The sequence below is a fragment of the Lycorma delicatula genome, chromosome 1 (genome assembly GCF_047948215.1).
Source record: "Lycorma delicatula isolate Av1 chromosome 1, ASM4794821v1, whole genome shotgun sequence".
NCBI classification, from domain to species: domain Eukaryota; kingdom Metazoa; phylum Arthropoda; class Insecta; order Hemiptera; family Fulgoridae; genus Lycorma; species Lycorma delicatula.
In genome coordinates, this window is record NC_134455.1 from 292,842,997 (window position 1) to 292,866,013 (window position 23,017).

The window sequence follows — 23,017 nt, forward strand, 5'->3', positions numbered from 1 at the left end:
AGTTATTAGTACAGATGATACCCAATTATATATTTTCTCAAAACTTTTCTGTTGATGTCAGTTACAAAGGAAAATTTAAACTGGTTATTAAAATATAAAATTTAACTAGATAATTTTGTTATATTGTAAGTGATTTTACTGCCAAAAATTAAGTTTTTGCATTAGATTGAACAAACTTACTGATTTTAATTGCTTTTTCATTGATAACATGTGGGTTATAGGATTGCTCTGGTATTAGGTGAGATATGGTAGCAGAATGAAAAATCAAAAAAAATTTTGGTTCTTGTACAACTGTCTACTATGTGTTTGTGTTGAGTAAATTTACATGATTTGTTGATGTGTACTTTATTGTGTCTCTCTTTTGTAGCAACTGTCCGCCAAGCATGGGTTTATTCTATCCACCGTTCTTCTGCCCGTTAAGTGTAATATATGCACATTTCTCTGAGGACAGCTCCAGTCCGTGTCCCCGCATCCAATTTCCAATTGCATTTAAGGCCATGTTTCACCTTTCTTCCAGCTCAGTCTCAGACCTGCTGCTGACCAGAACATCCAGGTCATCAGCGTATGCCACTGTTTCAGTTGCAGCCGGCAAAGTAAGCCGCAGGATGCCATCATAGACCAGGAGCCAAAGCAACTGCTCCCGGACAGACCCCTGCGGCTTGCCCCCAAAGATCTGAAATTTCAGCCTTCCATTCTGGGTGCCAGTATCAACCCATCTGTCGGACAGTTGCTCAGAAATTTGTTTCCTGAGATAGGCACTGATCCCTTTCGCAGCCAGTGCTGCCATAATCGATTCCCATGTTATTGAACCAATTGCATTATGTACGTCCAACATGATTAGCATCAGCATTTTTCTTGTGCGCCAGGTGCCCTGTCTCTAGAGTAGTCCAGTCCACTACCTTTCGTATCGCCTGTATTGTGGAGCTTCCCTGCCAGAAGCCAAACTGGTATACATGGATGCCCGCGCCTGCATTAAGCTCGTCCATCATATGATGTGCAAGCATCCTTTCAACGGCCTTACCAAAATTATTTAATAGGTACATGGGGGCAATAAACTGTGTTCGCTTCATCTCCACCTTGCTTAGGGAGAAAAACCACTCTTGAATTCTTCGAGCACTCTGGAAAAGTTCTGTTCTTGAGTCAGATAGTGGTGATGTCTGTAATCTCTCACAGGACTTCCTTGACTAGTCCCTTTGGCATTGTGGCTAGTATGCTGACTGTGCCTGGATGCTTTTTGTCCTTCAGTTTGAGGATGGCTGCACTCACCTCATCTTGCGTGAAGCGCTTTCTGTCACACTCAATGTATTCAGCAGCACTGTTATCTTTACAAGGGAACAATCTAATCAGTTGGCGTTTTGCTGTTTCCTGTGTGAGAATGGGGAGCTTTCTACCAAATCGCTTCATAGTGATCTAATAGGATGCCCCCACAGATCTGAATTGAGCTCTCTGCAGAGTTCTCCATTTATTTTTCTCAGACTGCTTGATTTCATAATTTAGTAAGTGTCATGCAGCTACGTATCTTTACGCAGCCTCTTCATATATATTCCCTCTTGAAACCCTTAACCGCTGTTTGGCATCATAGATCTGATATTCACTTCGCATATGTGCTATTTGCTCGGTCCACCAATATACTGGGTGAAACTTATTACTACTCTTACGAATCTTTGAAATCTCATAGACTATCAAATCCTGGAGAGATGATGGCGACAAATTCCTACCATCTCTGATCTGTCTGGCAACAATTTCAATGACAGTTACAACTTGCCTTCATGTCATTCTTGGAGTTTCTGATTTGCTCTCAAACGAAACGACAGGTCTTCGATTTCTAACAGTGTGGCCAAGTGATCAGATCACCTGGAGTGGTCCCATCGTCCGCCCATTATGGTTAAATCCTGAATTGAGGTATGTCCCCTCACTGCATAGGTAGGTGTGTGGTTATTTAAGCAGTAAAGACGATTCATCATCATGATTTCTGAAAGAACCCTGGCCACGATGGTTTATGTAAGGACTACCGATGATAACAGCCTTACAATTGAAGTCGCCCATCAGGATGATCTTCCTGGGTGATCTGGCAATGACATCATTGAGTCTACCTATAAATGCCTTAAACTCATGAAATTCACAGTTGAGCTGACATAGGCTCCAATCAGCAGTGCATTAAGTAATTCCACTGCTGTCAGTCCTCTGTGAAATGGCTGCCAGCCTCACTGTCCTCTAATATTCAGGATAGCGACGTCTTGTGCACCATTCTCTTCTGGCAACTGTCTATTGGTTAGGTTCGGTTGTTATGAGGATGTCCATGTTGAGACCCTTCACCAGTACTCCCACTAAGTCGTGGGAGAAAATACTTCAATTGGCATTAGATAGGGCCAACTTAATCATTTCTGATTGAGCCGCACATCACGCTTCCGGTGCAGTGACCAATGCTATTGCAGTTCAAACATCTTTTTCCTTCTCGACATTCCCTAATCTGGTGGGTTTTTGTTTCCACAGTTTTAGCACAGCTCTGTTCTGTTGGGACCCTGACACTCTGCGCTCCTATACCCGAAGCTGTAACATCTGTAACAGCGATTGGATTCTTCTGTAATAAGTTCAGCAGTGAACTCACTCGACTGCTATCCCCTCTATGAGTTTATTTGCTGCTGTGTGTGTCGTGATGATTGTTGTGTTCTGTGTATTGCCATACCCTCTCCTTATTGACGATATTCTGAAGTCCTCATGACTATCAACAACATCAGCAATTACCTTGTTTATCTTCTGCTCTGATGTGTTCAGTTCCACATCTCGAGAAGGACAACCGCTCTCCTGTCGCCTCTGGTGTGCGTGTCCGCTTATAGCTTTGCCGCCTTATCTCCGAGAGCTGCAGTAAACTTTCTGTGAACCCTTGATCCTTACTTGGAGCTCTTCATTGCATCCCTTTCTTAAGGAAAGGACCTCCCCAGCCTCTTCCTTGGTTACGGATGGTTTCATTGTCGTTAGTAAGGCTGCGTAGGACTTACCCTGAGCTCTTACTATGATTACTTTGCTGTCTTCAGCCAGAGGGGTCGACCTTCGAGCCGAGGCTGACCTTGGTCTTGAACGGCCGGATGTCTCAGCTGGCTTGAAATCACCACCACTGGTTCATCACTGTTCTTAGATAAATATACTAACATCTTTCTAATAGCCGTACCAACCGGTTGTCCAGGCAGAACAAACATCGATGATACTGATCTCTTCAATACACGTTTTAAAATGACCCCAGAATGCTGGCTGACATCTCGCAGTCACTGCCTTCAGTACTGTAGTAGTTCCTGAACTTGCTGTGGTGAGTTGACTACTCATCTTCCTCCATGAGAGAGGAAACATCTCTGGCAATGTCACCTGGTTTAAATCTTTGCGCCCTTGGGTTGTTAATGTCTACCCTCTGCTTGTTTGCCAAGTCACTAAAATTACACAAATCCCTGTCTCTGTCATCAAGAGATTTATTCTGTCTTACTCTGTTTAGTATCTCAGACGGCCACCTGCGTGGAAGTAGGTCAAGAAGTTCTTCAAATCAATTCAATGATCAGTTAAATTTAATTATAAACAACTTAAAAAAACAACAGTTAACCTTATTAGAACTTTCTTCACTAAAATAAAAAAGAAATTGTGTAAATAAATGCTTCTAAAAATGACAAATGAACTGTACTCTAATTAGAATGAGACTTTTCAGAATGATGTATTGATATTTTTAAGTAGAAAAAGATTCATAACTTGGTTCTAATTACTCGTAGTCAATTGAATGAGTAGTGTCTGGGAATACAGATTTGCAAATATAGCAAATGGGAAAGAACCACTTTGCCTACAAATATATAAACATAGAAGAAAATGTGTTGGTTTTACAAAATTGAAACCTCTTTTGAAAATTAAAGTGGTTAGCCTTTACATTTTTCACATGCTACAGTATACATTTTTATATCTATATGATAACTGCATTTATCGTAGTTAAATGTTAAGTGCGAAAAATTCATTGTACATTATTTTTCTTGATAGAGATTGATATCATTCACATTAAAAGTTTGTGGAGGGTATTATATTATTTTCTTTCTTTGTCTGTTTATTAATTTTTTAGAATATATTTCTGTTTAGTGTGAGTTTTGTTATTTATGCATACGTTTACATTATTTTTATAAATGTGAAAAATGTTACAGTTTTTCATAGCGTCATTAATTTTTATTGAGATCATTACATCATATACAGCATCACAGCAGAAATGAATATATACTTCATCAATAAAAACAGCAACTACCTCAGCAGTTGCTTGGATTGATCAAGGGAACTGTGACAAAACCTTGATCAGAGTAGCATCACAATACACAATTATAAAAAAAATAGATGTGTTTAAAGTATATATCTATTTATTACAATAAAAACACATGAAGGTTGTACTGAAAATTATTTGAACTCATATTTGTGTAAATGTAGAATGAGATGCAAAATATTCAGGTATTTTTTTTAACAATTTTTAATAGCCTCCTCTCTTTTTAAAAGTGTCTTTTAGTAGTGCTACTTTTTAAAAGTGTCTTCTTTAATAGTATTTCTTTTTTTTCCAAGCTTTGCATTTTCATGTAACAAAGATGGAGGCACCTTCCTTGGTAAAATATTCTGGAGGTAAACTAATTCCCCGTTCAGATCTTTGGGTGGGGACTACTAAAGAAGGAATCGCCAGAAAATTAAAAAATAACATTCTGCAAGTCAGAGTGTGAAAAGTTAGAAGTCTAAAAAAGATTGGTAGGTTAGTAAATTTAAAGAGGGAAATGGATAGGTTAAATGTTGATGTTGTAGGAATTAGTGGGGTTCGGTGGGAAGAGGAAGAAAACTTTGGTCAGGTGATTTTGGAACAATCAACTCATTGTCAAATAAAGGGCAGGCAGGAGTAGGTTTTGTAATGAATAAGAAGATAGGGGAGAGAGTACAGTATTTCAAAAATCTTAGCAATAGGATCATTGTAATAAGGATAAAATCAAAACTAAGCCAACAATGATTGTTAATGTCTATATGCCTACAAGTGCCCGTGATAATGATGAGGTAGAGTTTGTACATGAAGAAATTAACAAAGCAATTAAACCCATAAAAGGGGATGAAAATTTAATAATAGTTGGAGATTGCAATACAAGGTATCAGAAAAGGCAAGGAAGGAAGGAAGTACTGTGGGTAAATACAGGCTGTGCAAAAGGAATAAAAGAGGTGACTGTTTTATTGAGTTTTGCTTGAGTATAGTTTAGTAATTTCCAACACCCATTTTAAAAATAATAATAGAAGAATATACATACGGAAAAAGCCTGGTGATACTGCGAAGTATCAAATAGATTATATCATGGTTAAACAAAGATTTAGAAATCAACTCCTTGACTGCAAAGCATATTCTGGAGCAGACATTGATATCGACCATAATTTAGTGATAATGAAATGTAGATTGGGGTTTAAAAACCTGAAGAAAAGGTGTCAGATGACTCAATGGAATTTAGAGAAGCTTGAGGAAGAGGAAGTAAAGAAGATTTTTGAGGAGGAGATACGAGGTCTGAGTAAAAACAATAAGGTAGAAAATGTACAAGAAGAATGGGAGAATGATTCTTAAAACAGCAGAAGTGAACGTTTGCATCTCTGAAGTTGACTTAAGTCAACATAGGCTTTTAAGAGAAATGGTAGAAAATGTTGGCTATCAGAGGATATATTGCAGCTGATGGATGAACGTAGAAATTGTTAGTGATGAAGAAGGTACAAGGAACTATCAACAATTAAGAAATACTATAAACAGAAAGTGCAAATTAGTGAAAGCAGGGTGGAGTAAAGAAAAGTGTTCAGAAATGGAAAGAGAAATGATCATTGGTAAAATCAACAGAGCATACAGGAAAGTGAAGGAGAATTTTGTAGTACATAAATTAAAATCAAATAATTTATTTATAAAGATTGTACACCGATTTATAATACGAAAGAAAAGGTGGATAGGTGGGTGGAATATATTGAAGAGTTATACGGAGGAAACGAATTAGAAACTGGTTTTGTAGAAGAAGAAGAGGAAGTTAAAGAGGTTGAAAAGGGAGATACAATACTGAGATCTGAATTTAATAGAGCACTAAAAGATTTGAATGACAGAAAGGCTCCTGGGATAGATGGGATACGTGCAGAATTACTGCTCTTGCAGGTGAGGAAGCGGTAGGTAGGTTATACAAACTGGTATGTAATATTTACGAATAAGGAGAAGTATGATGGTTCCATCATACTTCAAAAAGAGTGTTATTTTCATGATACCAAAGAAAGCAGGAGATGATAAATGTGAAGAATACAGAACAGTTAGTTTAACTTCTCGCACATCAAAAATCTCAACTAGAATTCTGTAGAGAAGAATTGAGAGGGGAGTGGTCAGGAAAAGTATAGGGCAAGGGAAGCAATTTTAGCACTCTAGATTAGCACTACTAGATTAATAGTAGAAGGAAGATTAAAGAAAAACAAATCAATGTACATAGCATTTACAGACTTGGAAAAGGCATTTGATAACGTAGACTGGAATAAAATGTTCAGCATTTAAAAAAATGTAGGATTCAAGTATAGAGATAGAACAATTGCTAAGATTTACAGGAATGAAACTGCAACAGTAACAATTGAAGAATGTAAGAAAGAAGCTGTATTAAAAAAGGGAGTCTGACAAGGATGTTCCTTATCCCTGTTACTTTTTAACTTTTTAATCTTTACATAGAACTAGCAGTTAATGATGTTAAAGAGCAATTTAGATCTGGAGTAACAGTGTAAGGTGAAAAGATAAAGATGATTTGACTATGATGACTATGATTTGCTGATGATATAGTAATTCTAGCTGAGACTAATAAAGATTTAGAAGAAACAATGAATAAAGTGGATGAAGTACTATGCAAGAACTACCACATGGAAATAAAGAAGAACAAAATGAAAGTAATGAAATGTAGTAGAAGTAATGTAGATGGGCCACTGGAATATAAAAATAGGAAGAGAAAACATTATGAAGATAGAAGAATTCTGTTATTTGGGAAGTAGAATTACTAAAGATGGACTAAGCAGGAGCGATTTAAAATGCCAAATAGCACAGGTAAAATAAGCTTTCAGTCAGAAATATAATTTGCTTACATCAGAAATTAATTTAAACATCAGGAAAACATTTTTGAAAGTATATGAGGTCTGTAAATAAAGTAATGCGACTAGATTTTTTTGGCAGCCAAAGTGGCAACACTGTAAAGTTACTAGTAAACATATGGTTATATGAACAGCTAATTTATATTAGGTATTTTTAGTTTATTGTTGCCATGTGAGACGTAAACAAACTTTTTGTGAAAGGAGTTGTTATTGTGCATTGCAAAAATAAGTGATATTAATTATGAGCAATGTTGTGCAATCAAGTTTTGTGTTAAACTTGGTGAGAATGCTACTGGAACTTTTTCAAAATTGAAAAGGGCATATGGAGATGACACTGTCATGAGCCCAAGTTTTTAGGTGGTTTAAAGCATTTTCAGATGGCCGGGAATCAATTGCAGACGATTGCATGCTCTGGAGTACCGTTAACATCAAAAAGTGACGACAATGTTGAGCGAATTGGAGGCATGGTATGGTAAGACCAGCTATTAACTGTCAGAATGATTACAGAACAATTGAATTTGAACCTTACCACAGTCCATCAAATTTTGACAAACGAATTGGACATGAAAAACGTTTGTGCAAAATTGGCATAAAAAACCTCACTTTTGAACACACAAACAATAGGATGGAAGTGTACTGTGATTTTCTAGGGCCAATTGAAACTGATCTTGATTTTCTAAAAAAATGTTATTACTGGTGAGATGAATCTTGGATATATGAGTATGACTCAGAAACAAAATCCAGAACAAGGAGTGGTACACTTCAAACTCACCACGTCCCAAAAAAGCAAAAATGAGCAAATCAAAACCATGCTAATTTGTTTCTTCAATAGTAATGGTGTTGTCCATAAGGAGTTTTTGCCTACAGAACAGACTGTAAATCAATATGTTTACCAAGAAATTCTTGAAAGACTCAGAAAAGAGTTCCCCGCATGAGACCAGCCATCAAAGACAACTGGATATTGCATCACGACTATGCACATTGTCATGCTGCACTGTCAGTTAATGAGTTTTTGGCAAAGAAAAACATTCCTGTAGTTCCTCAACCACCTTTTTCACCTGACTTAAATCCCTGCGACTTTTTCCTGTTCCCGACTTTAAAAATATACCTCAAAGAACACAATTTTGGAACAGTAGAAAACATTAAAAAAAATGTAACCAACCATTTGAAGGATATTCCAGTTTCTGAGTTCCAACACTGCTATGAAGAGTGGGATAAGTTCCAACACTGCTATGAAGAGTGGGATAACTGTTTGAAGTGTTGCGTGGCTTCCCAAGGGAACTATTTTGAAGGTGATAGAGTTCATGTGGGATTGTAAATAAAAAGTTTTTCTGAACCAGTCTCATCACTTTATTTACAGACCTTGTTTATTTGGAGCGTAGCTTTATATGGAATTGAAACTAGGACGATTGGGGTACCTGTGAAGAAAAAATTAGAAGCCTTTGAAATGTGGTGCTATAGGAGATTATTAAAAATCAGGTGGATGGATAAAGTGATAAATGAAGTGGTGTTGTGGAAAATTGATGAAGGAAGAAGTATTTGGAAAAATATAATTAAAAGAAGAGGCCTCATATTAAGGTGTCCTGGAATAGTCACTTTGATATTGGAGGGACATGGGAAAAATTATGTAGAGGAATTATTGTGCATATTTTGGAATATGCAAAACAAATTGTTAGGGATATAGAGGGTATACCGAAATGAAATGACTGGCACTAGATAGGGAATCTCGGAGAGCTGCATCAAACCAGTCAAATGACAAGACAAAAAAAAATAGTTTCTCAAGTACAGTCAGCCTAAGTTTATGCAAGACTACACCTTACTCATATGTCATGATCAAAGGACATGGCTGTCCAAGGGCCTCAAATCCAGAAAGCTGTATGGGATATCTGGAGACTTCCATAATTAATAAGGTAATAAAAATAATTATTATTTAAAACTTCTTAAAAACAGTTCAAGGTGAATGGCATTGTTTGAAATGGATCAATATTTCTGTTATTTGAACTACTGGAAGAGAATCTATTAAATTCCTCTACTACATGAATAAGGAATGAGATAATGGGAATTGAGCCCTTTGGTATTTTTGGTGAGTTTATCTGTCCTGTTATATACCTTAATTCCATTCCACTTTTAATAGTTGCCCACATAGTTTTAGATTTATTCTTTGATTTAGACAAGCAATTATCTTAATGCAATCTTTTAGGATCATGAATAACTTAAGCATAAATTTATTATAATCTTTAATATAATTTTGGTTAGATTCACATTTAAACTTTTGACGCTTATTTCTTTTTAAGGTAATTTCTTCCCAAATAAGTCCACTCTTAGTTGATTGTAATGTTATTAATTAACATTTCAGGATGAAAATTTTGAAGATAATGATGAATGCAAACGTAATATAGTAAATTATTTGGAAGATATTCTATCCAATCTTCATCAGTACCAGTAAGTTCTTACTTTGAGATATTGTACTTTTTTTTTTAATGTTATTGAAACTGGTTAAATTTAAGTCTGTTCTGTCAAAACTAAAAATTCTGTTCTTTCTCTCCCACATATTGATTCTAACTTCCCTTTTTTTACTTCGTTGTACGAAGTAAAGGAAGTATTGTGATTGTGAAAAATTTCAGTTTTCAGATTTCAATGGAAATATCAATTTTGGCCATGCCTGAATCCATTTTGTCTAGTTTTGGCGTGATATCTGTATATATGTATGTATGTAGATATCTTTCATAACTCAAAAACGATTAGCTGTATGATGTTGAAATTTTGGATTTAAGACTGTTAACATCTAGTTGTGCACCTTCCCTTTTGATTACGATTGACTGAACCAAAAGTGTCAAAAAAAGCTAAAAATTCAAAACAATTTGGATATTGGACTTTTTCTTAACTGCAGTAATAAGCCCTCATTGAGAGCTTTTTGACGATATGTCGTAAGTGGTATTTATTTTCATAGGTTCCAGAGTTATAGCCAAATAAAAGTTTAATTAATGAAATAAAATGTTATGTAATTTTCATTTTAAAAAAAATGTGTATATGTAATTTAATAGCATACAGGGAAGTCATGTGTCCATATCAGATTTTTTAGTTCTGTGCCCTTATAACACTATTCCATCTTCATATTATTGTTTATATGTTATATGAAAACTCTTCTGTCCATGAGAATGGAATTCTGTATGCATTCATAAATACCTTTTTTGATTCATTACTAATTAATCAGTTTCTAATTAAATATAATTTATTTATATTTTTGAAATCTATGTAATAATGAAATTAAGAACGTCTTTTTGTTAACTAGTAATTGCTGAATTTAGACATCGGTTTTTAATAACATTTTGTTAGGAGTTGGAAGAAAAAATTTAATTATGTTATTGTTACTCGGACAAGTTTGCTGTTTGTTTTCATGTCTTTATATTTGCTACATGACAAATTTACATAGAATCTATTTCAAATAGTTTCTCACAGTCTATTTTGAGAGTTCCTGTAAAAACGAACAGTTTAGTTATTTAATAGGAATTCATTGGTTAAATCACAGTACATGTTAACATGATTCTTATGGATAATTAGTATGCGATCATTTATAATTAATTCTTTGTCAGTAAAGTACGATTGAAAATCTACTTATAATAACAGTAATGCTAAACAGTATATTAGATAGTAGTTAGTTACAGTTTTAAATCGTCAAATTACTGTAATTAATGAAAATTGGATTTTTTCATTCTTGATTTACAGCAGTTTTAAAGATAAAAGTTGGTAAATCCCTATTTCTCTATTGGAAAAAAAATGATTTATGTTCTGTTATTTTTATTTGTTTATTGTTATAATTGATTCTTTCCTGACAAACCATTGCAATATGCGACAAATTGAATTATCAAGATTATTAATTATGTTTTACATTTTTATAGTAAAAGAATATTCACAAATTTATTTTATGGGTGTAAACGATAATTGAAAGTGATTGTCAATTACTTTAGTATTGTCAATATTTAAAAAAAAAAATGTTCTTTTTGAATTTTCTCTTAAATTAACAAATATGAACTTATGCAGATTGGATGGTAAATGCTGCTATGTATGGGGATGTGTGCATGATGACTTTGTCAACAGTATGATCACACCATATTGACTTATGTTTTTTTTTGTTTTATCTGCATTTAAGTAATACTCAACCCTGGGAGATGCCTTTGAGCTCAGGGAATCCAGAGTCCCAGTGCATCACGATCGCCCATCCACGCATGCACAGACAAACAATGACTCTGCCGAGGGCTTTCTTTCACTCCCTTGCTCTCCAGTCTAGCTCTTCACCTGACAGCAGGTTTTTTAGATGGTTCATTAATCATCTTCACAGCCCCCAATCTTTATGCTTCATTATTTTGGCTATGTAAACGCAGCCATCATGTGATACCATTGTTCATTCTCTAACATCTTGGTAATTATATTTATTGCCTGCAGTGTCCCTATTATTGCTTCACATATTTGCTGTTCATTAATCCATTTAATGCATTGAAACATGACATGTTTTGGGGTGTCCTCCTCTCCACAATATGGGCACTTCACATTGTCTGCATCACATCTTTTGTGAAGGTAAGTCATAAAGGCCCAATAGCCGGTCAGAAACTGGGAATGCCAGTAACTTAGCTCCCCAAATCTCCTCCTATACCACCGTTCTACCATCAGGATTAGACGTTATGCCCATCTACCCCTTTTCGAATTGTCCCATTTGGATTACCAATCAATCATCACTGTGTTATAAGATTGCTTCTCCTCTTCACCATCATATACCCTTATACAATGGTCCACTAATGGTTTCAAAGGGACAACACCTGCCACCACCATCGCAGCCTCCATTGACACCAAGCTGTAGGCAGCCGCCACGTGCAAGGCCATGCGGCACTGCACTGATTCCAACAGGCAGCGACCATGCGCAGTCTCCATTACTTTATGTCATACTGACTAATAACATATTGACTTATGGTTAGGTGCACTTAGAGTTACCTTCTACTATAGACTGCATTGTTTATCTACATTTTTTTTTTGTTAATGTAATAAAAATTGTGCATTTTAGTTCTGGGTAAGATGGTAAACTACCGTGATGTATTCTTACAACCTGAAGGTTGTAAATCATCTGAAACAAAATATATGGAATAGCATGCCAGAAATTAAAGGTTGTAAAGTAAAATGCCAATGGAAAACCGGATGCAGTGAACAATTTCCCATAGTTCAGTGGCGTTTGTATTTTTTCTGCATGTTGGCACTTTCTGTTGCCTAACGATCATAATTTTTCAAGTCATTAATAATATTTAAAAAATATATATATATTTGTATGAAAGAATGATTTTTATCTCTCACAAAGTAGTTTACAACCTAATACTCTTTTACAAAATCTGAAATTTGAAGTTATATCCAAAAAGGTTATTTACATTCTAATATTTCTTGTTTACATTACTCTTAAGAATAGTGGATATATTAAAGCTAAAAGATAGAACACAAAACGAGAAATTATGTACTCCTGAGGGTTACCTGTGTGATACTAGCATATATTTGTTACAACAAAAGATTTATCTGTGTACAGCACACAATAAAATAATAGAATTTAATGTTCTTATTTACTTTCTATTGCATATCGTACTTTTACATTATTCCTTTGTGCAACAATCATACAATGTAGTGGTTGTACTTAGTTTTATAATTAAATATTGCACTCATTTATATGCAGAATATAATAAAAATGCAATTTAAGAGTACTAAATCAAATTAAGACTTTTGCTAGACGATGGATAACTAAATATTTTGATGAATGATTTTGTTGGATAAGACTTGACTATATGTGAAAAAAAATTCACTATTATCATTATCCAGTAGCCATTTCTTTAATGCACTCCTAAAAAGATCTACTCACTTAATCTGTCTTATATTAGAGAGCTCTGTCCTAAGCCATATAAAATTTATGGATTATTTCTTTATCGGGTCTTGAGGAGCCCATCAATCTTAAATTATAATTATTATATGTTTATATGAATACTGGCCACTTTAATGTCAAGAACTTATAAAAATATAAGTATCTCAGTGGAGGGTTATTTAAAGTAGAAAAACAGTTATTAAGTACAAAAACAGCGAAGGATGAGAACTTGATTTTTTAGCTATTGTCTGTTATAAATTTCTGGTATGGGGGGAACATCAGTGGTTCCCCCATACAGTTCCATACTGAAGTCTACTTTAAAATTCGTATAACATATTCATTATATACGTGTAAGTTGGGCATAAGTTACAGATAAAGTATAATTTATAACACATGATGAGAAGCTCTTTTCTTAAACTTATACATGGTAACTCCAGCTCAGTCGGGAGTCTATTGTTATGCTAAGATATTTGACATAATCAGCTTTCTCAATCACTCCACATCCACAGGTTGCTGCTACGTATCCAGTAGTGTACATTTTGAAGATTAGAGGCGGGTTTGCATTTGGCCTTAACATGGAGAGTAGTTTGGTTTTTCTACTTTTATACTCAACACATTTATGTTAAAACATAGGTTAAGTTTTTGAAGGTCCTTGTACACTAAGTGTGAAAGAGATCCCTGTTCTGCACTGTAACTTAGCGCCGCATCATTGGCAAAAGCTGTGAGTTTGCATTCAGTTTTCCTTCACACAGGTCATTAATGAAAATTAGGAACAATTCAGTCTAGAGTCCTGTTCCCTGCAGTACACCACATTTTATTAGATCATCAGCACTCGACATGTTTGAAATACAGATTTATTGAGCTTTATTTGACAAAAAGCTTGCGAACCAGTCATTACAGACCCTTATACACCAGCATTATTCATTTCTTTATAGAATAATGTCTTACAGTAATGTATGCTTTCCTGATGTCAAGGAAGAGGCTTGCAGACTTCCGATTATTATTAATCCCCTTGTAAATAGATACCAAAAGCTTTATCATTGCCTCTTCCATCTTTAATCTTTTTTTAAATCCAAATTGTCTTTTAATAAGATAATAGATTTTTGTGCTTTAGTAAGGTAGGTTCACAGTCATATACTTACAATTTTTTTCAAAATCCTTGCAAAGACAGATACAAGAGCAATTGATTTGTAGTTATTGGGGAAATTTTTGTCTCGACTTATGCATTGGAACAGTAACAGTTTTTTTCAAATGCTGTGGGTAAACTCCTTTAACCATGCTCTGATTATAGATAAATGCTAGGACTTCAGAGATGTGTTCAATTATTATAATTAATTCAATTCTGATCGCGTCAGTACCTGGTGCCTTTTTCGATTTTAAAGAATTGACAGTATGTTTGATTTCAGCTGAAGATATCAGAAAAGTAACTTTGACCAAATAAAAATCATATGTGATGGATTACGTTTCATCTTTTCAAATCTGTATTTTTTTATGAGAGCTCATTAGTTATATTTAAAAAATAGTCATTAATGACCACTTTTGAAAGGTCATTATGCTAGCTACTTGTAGCTTATCAGTTATATATCCTATTATATTCCTGTTAAATCAGTTTTCTCTCTAACTTTTGTGTTTTCCTATCTGTTCTGGTCTCGCCTATCAGCTTATTAATTAACTTCCACCCTTCCTTGCTGTTTCCTTTTGCATTAGAAAAGGTATCCTGATAATAATTTGTTTTGCTTGTAAAATGTTAGGTTTTAGTTTATTCTGGAAATTTTTAATAATATTTGAGTAGAATTTTGCTGTAAGATTGTTTTAATACCTTTTTGTATAATACACTTTTTTTTCAATGCAGTTTAATAAAATATTGCTTATCCACAGTATGGATCTCTGCCTAACAAGATTGCTTGTATAACAGCATTATTAAAAATGTTCAAGAATTGTTGTTATTAAGATAATAATTATTATTATATTTCCTGCTAACAACATTATGATTTTTGTGTTGAGTACTGTTTACATTTCTTAGCTTCATTCTTTTATATGTTGATGTGTTTTGGGACAACTCCATTATTAAAACTTATTGTACTGGCACTTATAAAATTCTGTTAGTCTTTATATAACATTTGTTAATGTCCCTCTCTTTATTTGATGTCATGACTTATCTGGCCTTCTTGCTTGTTTGCTGTTAACGGTTATACTTATCTTTTAATTTTATTTATCTATTTCCTGTTTTCTGTTAATTGAGGTTCTTGAAAAGAACATCCACTTGATTGTTGATATTTCATTTATGATTGTTTTATTGTTATTTTTTAATTTGAATATTTCTAAATTTTTTAAAATGTTCATTCTTTTTCCTTTAATACATTGAACAATAGAAAAAAAAAAGAAAACTGAAATATATCATGAAGAATTTATAAAATTTAATTATTTATTTATAGAACAATTATAAACTTATAAATTATAAAAACAATTTATTTTAATATAATTATAGAATTAATTACCAACTGAAGATGTGGGACCTGTGAAAATTGATTCTTTGAATTATTGTGGTAACTTTAACTTATCTATTTACTGTGGTTTGGTGGTTTAAATTTCATTTAATATTATATATAAATTTTTTATTTATTTTTTTTCACTTTTTTTTATACCTATTAGTTTAATGGATGTTAGTGTAGTAAAAGGTGAAATTCTAGATTATGTGAATAGCTAATAAGAATTTTAATGGGTATATATTTTTTTGCAGGACTTCTCTGCAGGTATCATGTCTTAAAGTTGTTATAGCAACTCCAGTTGTTGTTATTGAAGAATTGCTAACATACCTGCCACCTGCATTCAAGGTATTGTTTTATATGTAATATTGAAAATACATGTGAGAACTTTTATATTTTTGGTTTATTTGTGCGTATTATTTAGTATTTTATGAAAATTGATTCATTTGAATTTGAAGAGAAAACTCTTAAGTTCAAAACACTTAACCAAAAAAATGACAAGAGTTAATTTATTATCAATCTATTAATTTAAAAAACAAAATGCAAAATCTCATAGGATGGCTTTAGTAAAAAGCTACTTTGTTTACGTCTGGACATAGTGGCAGTCATCATGAATTTACGTAGATCACATAATTGTAAGAGAAGTTTCAAGGTAAAATGTATGGTGTAATAATCTTGACCCATAAAAGCAAGACATCTAAGGTTGTAGATTCTATCACAAAATATGTTGTAAAATTGTATATGCTAGATCTAGAGTTTCTCATAATGAAGGACAAATCCATATTTTTTTCTAAAATTATAATTTAGTGGTTTGTTTTGTATGATACAAAACTGTTTAGAACACGGTGAAAATATTTTCATTTTCTTTTTTATTTACTTAGGTTGTTTTTCAAATTGGTTATGGACAGTTGGATTTGGCAAAACATGGCATAGAAGCACTGGAGCGTTGGATTGGGGAATTAACAACAGAACAGTTAAAACCATTAATTAGTAATATCATACCACAGTTATACCCATTTCTTCATACTAGACGTAAGTTCAATTTATAGTTGTGTTTTCATTTAATTTCATTTACTTTTATCTTTATTTACTTGTCACCATTACTTACTGACCATTAACTGCTTCATCAGTAATTACCTTTCAATTCTGTTTTTGTTTTGTTTTTATGTACATGTATTTACATTTTTTAACATCATAGTTTTATTATTCAATTTATTGAATAATAGAAAGCATAAAACCCCTTTATAATCATCATTCATTACAACATTATGAAAAATAAACTTTTTTTTAATTTTGATAAATATATAAGAAAGGCATGGGTAATGAAAAAGATCGACCCTAAAAAAGTAAACAGGGTAGTTTACCATCTTACCAGGTATCTCTGAATGGTATTCAGAGATTTAATTAAATCTTGGTAGATTGTTCTATGATCCACTTTTGTCTTTCTTTGTAAGATTTTTACTGCAGACTTTGTTTTCTTCACTTTATCTCTAAGTATCTTCATTTTGAATTGTGATCATTCCATCTGATTTTTCAGCATTCTTCTATGATAATGTTTACATTCAAGTTATTTTTATACTGTTCTGTGAGCTGATGGAGGACAGCTCAATTAACTCTAAATGGAAAAGCTGATACTACTATCATTTGCTGGATAGAGTGAAACACACTTGCTATTTGGATGATTGCTGTAAATAAATTTATTAATAATTCTGTTTACCATAATTTTATTTGTTATTGATCTACAAAACTGATTATTTTTCAGGAATTGTTTGAAAATTAGAAAATACTGTTCAGGTCTTTCCTTCAAAGATTGAAGATGTTATAATTTCTTGTTTAGAAACGTATAAAATTTATTTAATGTGCTGTTATTAATTAAATATTACAAAGTGTATTTTTTTATTTTTAAATTGTTTTTACTATTGCTGTATAAACTTTTTTAATAGCTTATTTTTATTGATACAACAAATCAGTGTTTGTTAATAAACTTCTAAACAGTTTCTTTAAGTTAATTATAATTTTCATCTTTTGTGTTAGTCTTATCTAATGCTGTCAGGAGAAAGTGTAATATGTTTGGGTTTGTTAGTTGCTTTATCATGAAATCATAATATGAAGTATTATTTTGTTTTGTTTTTTCATAATTGTTCTTATTACTTTCAGGGTTAATTACTCATGTCCTGTTTGATGAAACAACTGAAAAATTACCATCAAAACGATCACAGAGATCCAAGATAATAACTCGCTTGAAAAAATCGAATATATCTGAAACAGAATTATCAGACTTGCAAAAACGTATTTTACTTTTTCTTGGGAGACTTGATACACCACTTTTATTGTCATTGTTGAATCAGGATCACACTGATTCTGTAATAGTGTGGAATTCTACACCTGTACTATCAATCGAAGTAAAATTTCCAGATATGAAAAAATGTCCTATTATTTACCTTGGTAAGAATTTGTATAATATTTAAAAAGATTATGTAAAATAATGTTTACTTTGTTTTTATTTTATGTATTCACACAATTTTGCAATAATCTATTATTCAATTGGTCTTAAATAATTGTAGCTACCACTGATATATGTGCAACAAATTTCACTGTTTTATATTTTTTTAAATTTTTTATTTACAGTTTTTCCCCTTGTACAGATGCAAAGTGTTCAATATCTATTACAGATTAATAATATCTATACAGCCTTATTATAGTCATATTTGGTTGTCTAGAGTGTATTGAGCCTTTGGAGGTCAAAATTGAGAAGACATTTATGGTTATTGGAAAATAACATTATGAAACCACTTATGCATCATTTTTTTTTATGACTTTCTACCATTTTTTTGGCAACACCATAATATTGTTGCTATAGAACTACTGTGGTTTCTGGTCAAAAACTTTTTACAGGTGGTTTTCACAGGCCTCTTCTGAAACTAACATAACACCATTCATATAGTTTAGAGAGACCAAAACAAATAATAGTCTGATAGTGCCAGGTCCAGGATATACGGTGGATGCATTAAAACCTACCAGTTAAGTTCTTTCAATCTCTTATGTGTCTGGCATCAGATGTATGCGGTCTGGCATTGTCAGTGCGTTATACGTCACCCTTTCTGTTGAATAGTTCAGGCCATCTTTGTAAATTGCTAGGTACAGTCATAGCTCATGACAGTATAGGTCATTTTTAACAGTATTTTTGACAGTATAGGTTTCAGTTTATGGTTCTGTTTGGCGGCAGCAGCTCATGATGCATGATGGCCCTTCCAATCCTACCAGACACATAGCATAACCTTCCCGGGCTTCAGTGTGGGCTTTGCCACAGACCATGGAGCTTTGACTACAATCTTTTTTGCACATTATTTTTGTAGGTTATCCACTTTTTATCACGCGCAATCAACTGCTTCAGAAGTAACTCGATTTTGTTATGCTTCAGTAGAGATTCACTGAAAGAAATTCAATCGAGTAAATTTTTCTGATTCAAATCATGCAGCACTCAACATTGAGCTTAATGGTTTAACGCTGTTTGGTGATGGATATCTATGTCATTAGGAATGGCATGATTGCTTGATTTTTGCCAGAATATGCTAATGGTAACTCGTACACAAAAGGCTCAGTACTTTTTAGACTACCTATTATATTTATTGTTAAATTTCAGTTACATATGCTGTTAATAAAAAAATTGAATAAAATTTATTGTACTTTTTTTAATTAAAATTTAAGTTGTTTCATTTACATATACTGATAATGAAAAAAAAAACAAAAACAAATTTATTGTACTTTTTTTAATTAAAATTTAAGTTTTTAATTAAATTTGTTGACAAAAATCACAGTAGTTTATTTACAGCAGTGTTTTGCAACCTGGAGGGAGGTCGTGAAATTAGCCTACAACTTTACATGTAAACAATAATGTAATCATTTTATGAGGAAAAAAAATCATTTATAATAACATTTTACTTTAAAAAGTACATGTGTGTAAAGAAAATAGATCAATAAGATGGTTGCATTTGCTTTCATTTAAAAGTTTCTCCATACGTGGGTCTATGTTAGAAGTACACAAAAGCAAATTCTTTTTAAGTGATAAAAGAAGATTCCTATATTTAGTTTTTAGCATAATTGTAGACAATAAACCCTTTTCACAGAGATAAGACATGTCAAAAGGGATTATTAATATTTTCAATGCTTCTATGACTACAAAATTTCCATATTCACTTTGACAAGCAAACCAAAATTTATCTAAAGTTTCAGGTGTGAATTGTAGTTGTAACATTTTATCTGCAGACATTTCGATGAGCTGGTCATGAATCTCAACTGAACATCTCAACTGCATTAATATTTTCACTAAATGGATTCAGTACCCATCTCTTCAAGAAATCATATTTATTTTCCAGGAAATACTCCGTCAACTGAATCTTTATCTCAAGCAAATGCATCTTCATCCTATCCAAATTGTGGTGAATAATAGTGTCTTCTTCATCCAAATTTTGCTCAATATAATCAGAAGTGTAGAAACGCCAAAATGTTTGGTTTGAAAGTGAATAATCCAGATATCAAGCTTCTTAATGAAAGCATGAAGTTTGTCATTAATAAAATGTTTTATCTTGTCCTTGCAAATTCACATTTAAGTTGTTAAGTGTAAAAATACATCAGCTAAGTAAGCCAACAGCAACATATACTCATTATTCTGTAAAAAAAACATTGAAATGGCATTTGTTTATCCTGAAAAAAGTATTATTAATTCATTTTGCAATTCCAATAATCGGGTTAACACTTTTCTCCGTGATAACCATCTGATGTCTGTATGGAAAAGAAGAGATTTTTTTTGCCTATTTCATCACTTAGTTTAGCAAACAGCCTATTTTGTGACAACCAACTTTTAATAAAATTAACTATTTTTACAGCTTTGCAAAGAATTTGTTTGAGATTTTCTGGAATATTTTTGTGACGAGCATGTCTGTAAAGGAAGCACTCTGCCCTTGGTATAAGATGATCTTTTAATTTTTTCAAAAATCCACTGTTCTTTCCTGTTGTCACCTTTGTACCATCACTACATACTGCAATACATTTTGTCCAATGTGTGTTACAGTTTTTAGTAGCGTCATAAAAAAACATCAAAAAGACATTGTCCTGTTGCATGACCAGGTATTGATTTGCATATCAATATATTTTCTTTAATTGGTCTGTCCCTTTTGCATTCATATCTCACAATACATAAGAACTGAAAAATGTTTACCATATCTGTTGATTCATCAAATTGAATACTAAAAAATTCATTTGAACTCATTTGCTGAATTACCTGAATTGCCAGCCATGTCATTGATTTGCCTTGATACTGTGTTGTTAGAAAGCGGAATTTTTTCAGTTTTTTTTTGCTCCTTCCACTCCTATTAAACCACTGTCCCATGTCAATTGCAGCACGAAGGTCTTCTGTGATTGTATGGGGTTTAAACATCTTAGCTACTCTTAATGCTATGAGATAAGATAAATCAGTATGCTTGATTTACAAATAGAAGCTTATTGATTTCTGAAAGTATGTAATCTTCTTTTGAAAAATTCCAAGGGTTTGCTTTTATGATCCGAATGTTTAGTTTCCAGGCATCAAAATAATTTTGATGGCTCTATGCTTTCATTAGGCAGTTCATTACTTGAAAGCAAATAATGAACTGCGGCCTTCCATCCAATGAGGTAAAATCATAATTTAAATAACTGCCATTGTTCAATTTTTTACCAATCTATTCACTGGATTTAGATGGCACTTTGTTTTTTACAAATTTATTCATTTTGCATAAAAATCTAATTGAAAAAAAGAGTTAGTTTGTTTGACCACTCTCTAAAAAACCAAAACCTCAGTTACTATTATCATTATTTTCAATTAAATTATGTTTTTAAGAACTTAAATAAAGGCACCAGATGTCCACTTTGCATTTAAAACTAAAGTGATGTTCTGCAATCCCTTACACCTCTTTTATACTGCTGAGAGTGATGTTGCATTAAATGTTAATGATATCTTGTTTATACTGCTGACATGTTCAAACTTATCATATGCATGTACAAACATGACACTTTCACAGTGAACATTGTACAAGGTGCATGTACACATCAAGTTAGAACCTTTACATTGTTTATGCATGTTCATACCCGTTGCTATCAGTGCAGCTAAATAGATTTAACTAGATTCCATTTGGTTGGATTGGGGGGTTATGAAATATTTATTATATTTATTTTTTTCTTTTTGCGGGTTGTGGAACTAAAAAGATTAAGAATCACTCAGATTCAGTAATTACAAACATTTTAATTTTTCATGAGTAAAATAAAAGATTAAACTAAATACACAAGCATACCATCAGAGCCAATTTTTGTAAAATTAAAAAGAATGTTTCAGGAAATTTCTGCTCTATTTTTCAGGCATATTCTTGTCAAAATAATGAAAAAGAAAAAAAATTTTTAATTGCACTGAAAGATTTCATTCAGATTTTAGCTATAAAGTTTAAATAGTGCTATAGTAAATCTTTAAACTGTATCTTGAATAGTTTCTGAAAAATGTTGTAAAATCAAAAAAATTGCAGTCAAGAAGCATACTTTTTTAATTTCGGCATAAATTTGCTTCATTAAACAGCCAATGATAACCAAATAAGACAAAATGTATAAAGGTATTAATTCAGGGGAAATTGATGTAATTGGTCAATAAAAACCAAATAATATTTATAAAAATTCATTTTATTGAAAATCAAACACAACAAAAACATTCTGAAAACTTCTTTCTACTATACTGTATTTAATTTTTTATTTGTCTTTTAGTGATTGTTTAGGTACCAAGAGTGCTAATTTACATAATAATACACCAATGTGTATTCAATTTCAAAATGTACCATAGGTTTAACCTTTTGAACATTGTTGAAGTAATGTACTGACTCATGTCAATTAAGTTAAAGTTTAATATAAAGTTAAAGTGCGAGGAGTACAAATTTTTATTAATGTTTTTGATGTGCTAATTATAGTTTTTACATTATTATTTTTGTATTCTTAAAATTACTATTACTAATTTGTAAGAAATATGGAAAAAAAATCTCATGTAAATTAACAAACCAGGAATTTGTAGGTATTCAATCAATCTACAAGTACTAGTATGGCAATAACTTTGAGGAATATCATCAATGATTTCCTAACTATGATAGTAGAAAACTGAGAAAAAGAGGATCATTTGTGGTAAATTTAGAACAGGAAAGTTGTGGTCATAAACATTTATTGCCTATGATACAGCGAAGTCTTTTAACAATTACTTGAAGATTACCTGCATATTAGCAAATTGTACATTTAGCAAACTGAGAATATTACATCAAGAAGTCTCATCCATGTACCATCTTCAGTATGATCAAAATTATAATCAGAGAATCTCATTACTGTTAATGTTTACTTGAAAATTACATATGCAAATACTCTTTACTGATGAAGTGCAAAATCTTATATATAAAGATATTAACAATACAAGAAACAATCATATTTATAATGTTGTGTAGTCCTGATGCAATTT

General features: G+C 32.5%; 1 protein-coding gene across 1 annotated transcript in view; it reads left to right on the forward strand.

The window, feature by feature from the left end:
* The window catches only part of LOC142332775 (DNA-dependent protein kinase catalytic subunit-like), a 366,245-nt gene that overhangs the window by 71,407 nt on the left and 271,821 nt on the right, over positions 1-23,017 (forward strand). The window contains exons 12-15 of the mRNA XM_075379394.1: positions 9,482-9,567; positions 15,756-15,849; positions 16,383-16,533; positions 17,659-17,946. Of these exons, the coding sequence (XP_075235509.1) occupies positions 9,482-9,567; positions 15,756-15,849; positions 16,383-16,533; positions 17,659-17,946 (619 nt within the window). The remainder of the gene's footprint in view (positions 1-9,481; positions 9,568-15,755; positions 15,850-16,382; positions 16,534-17,658; positions 17,947-23,017) is intronic.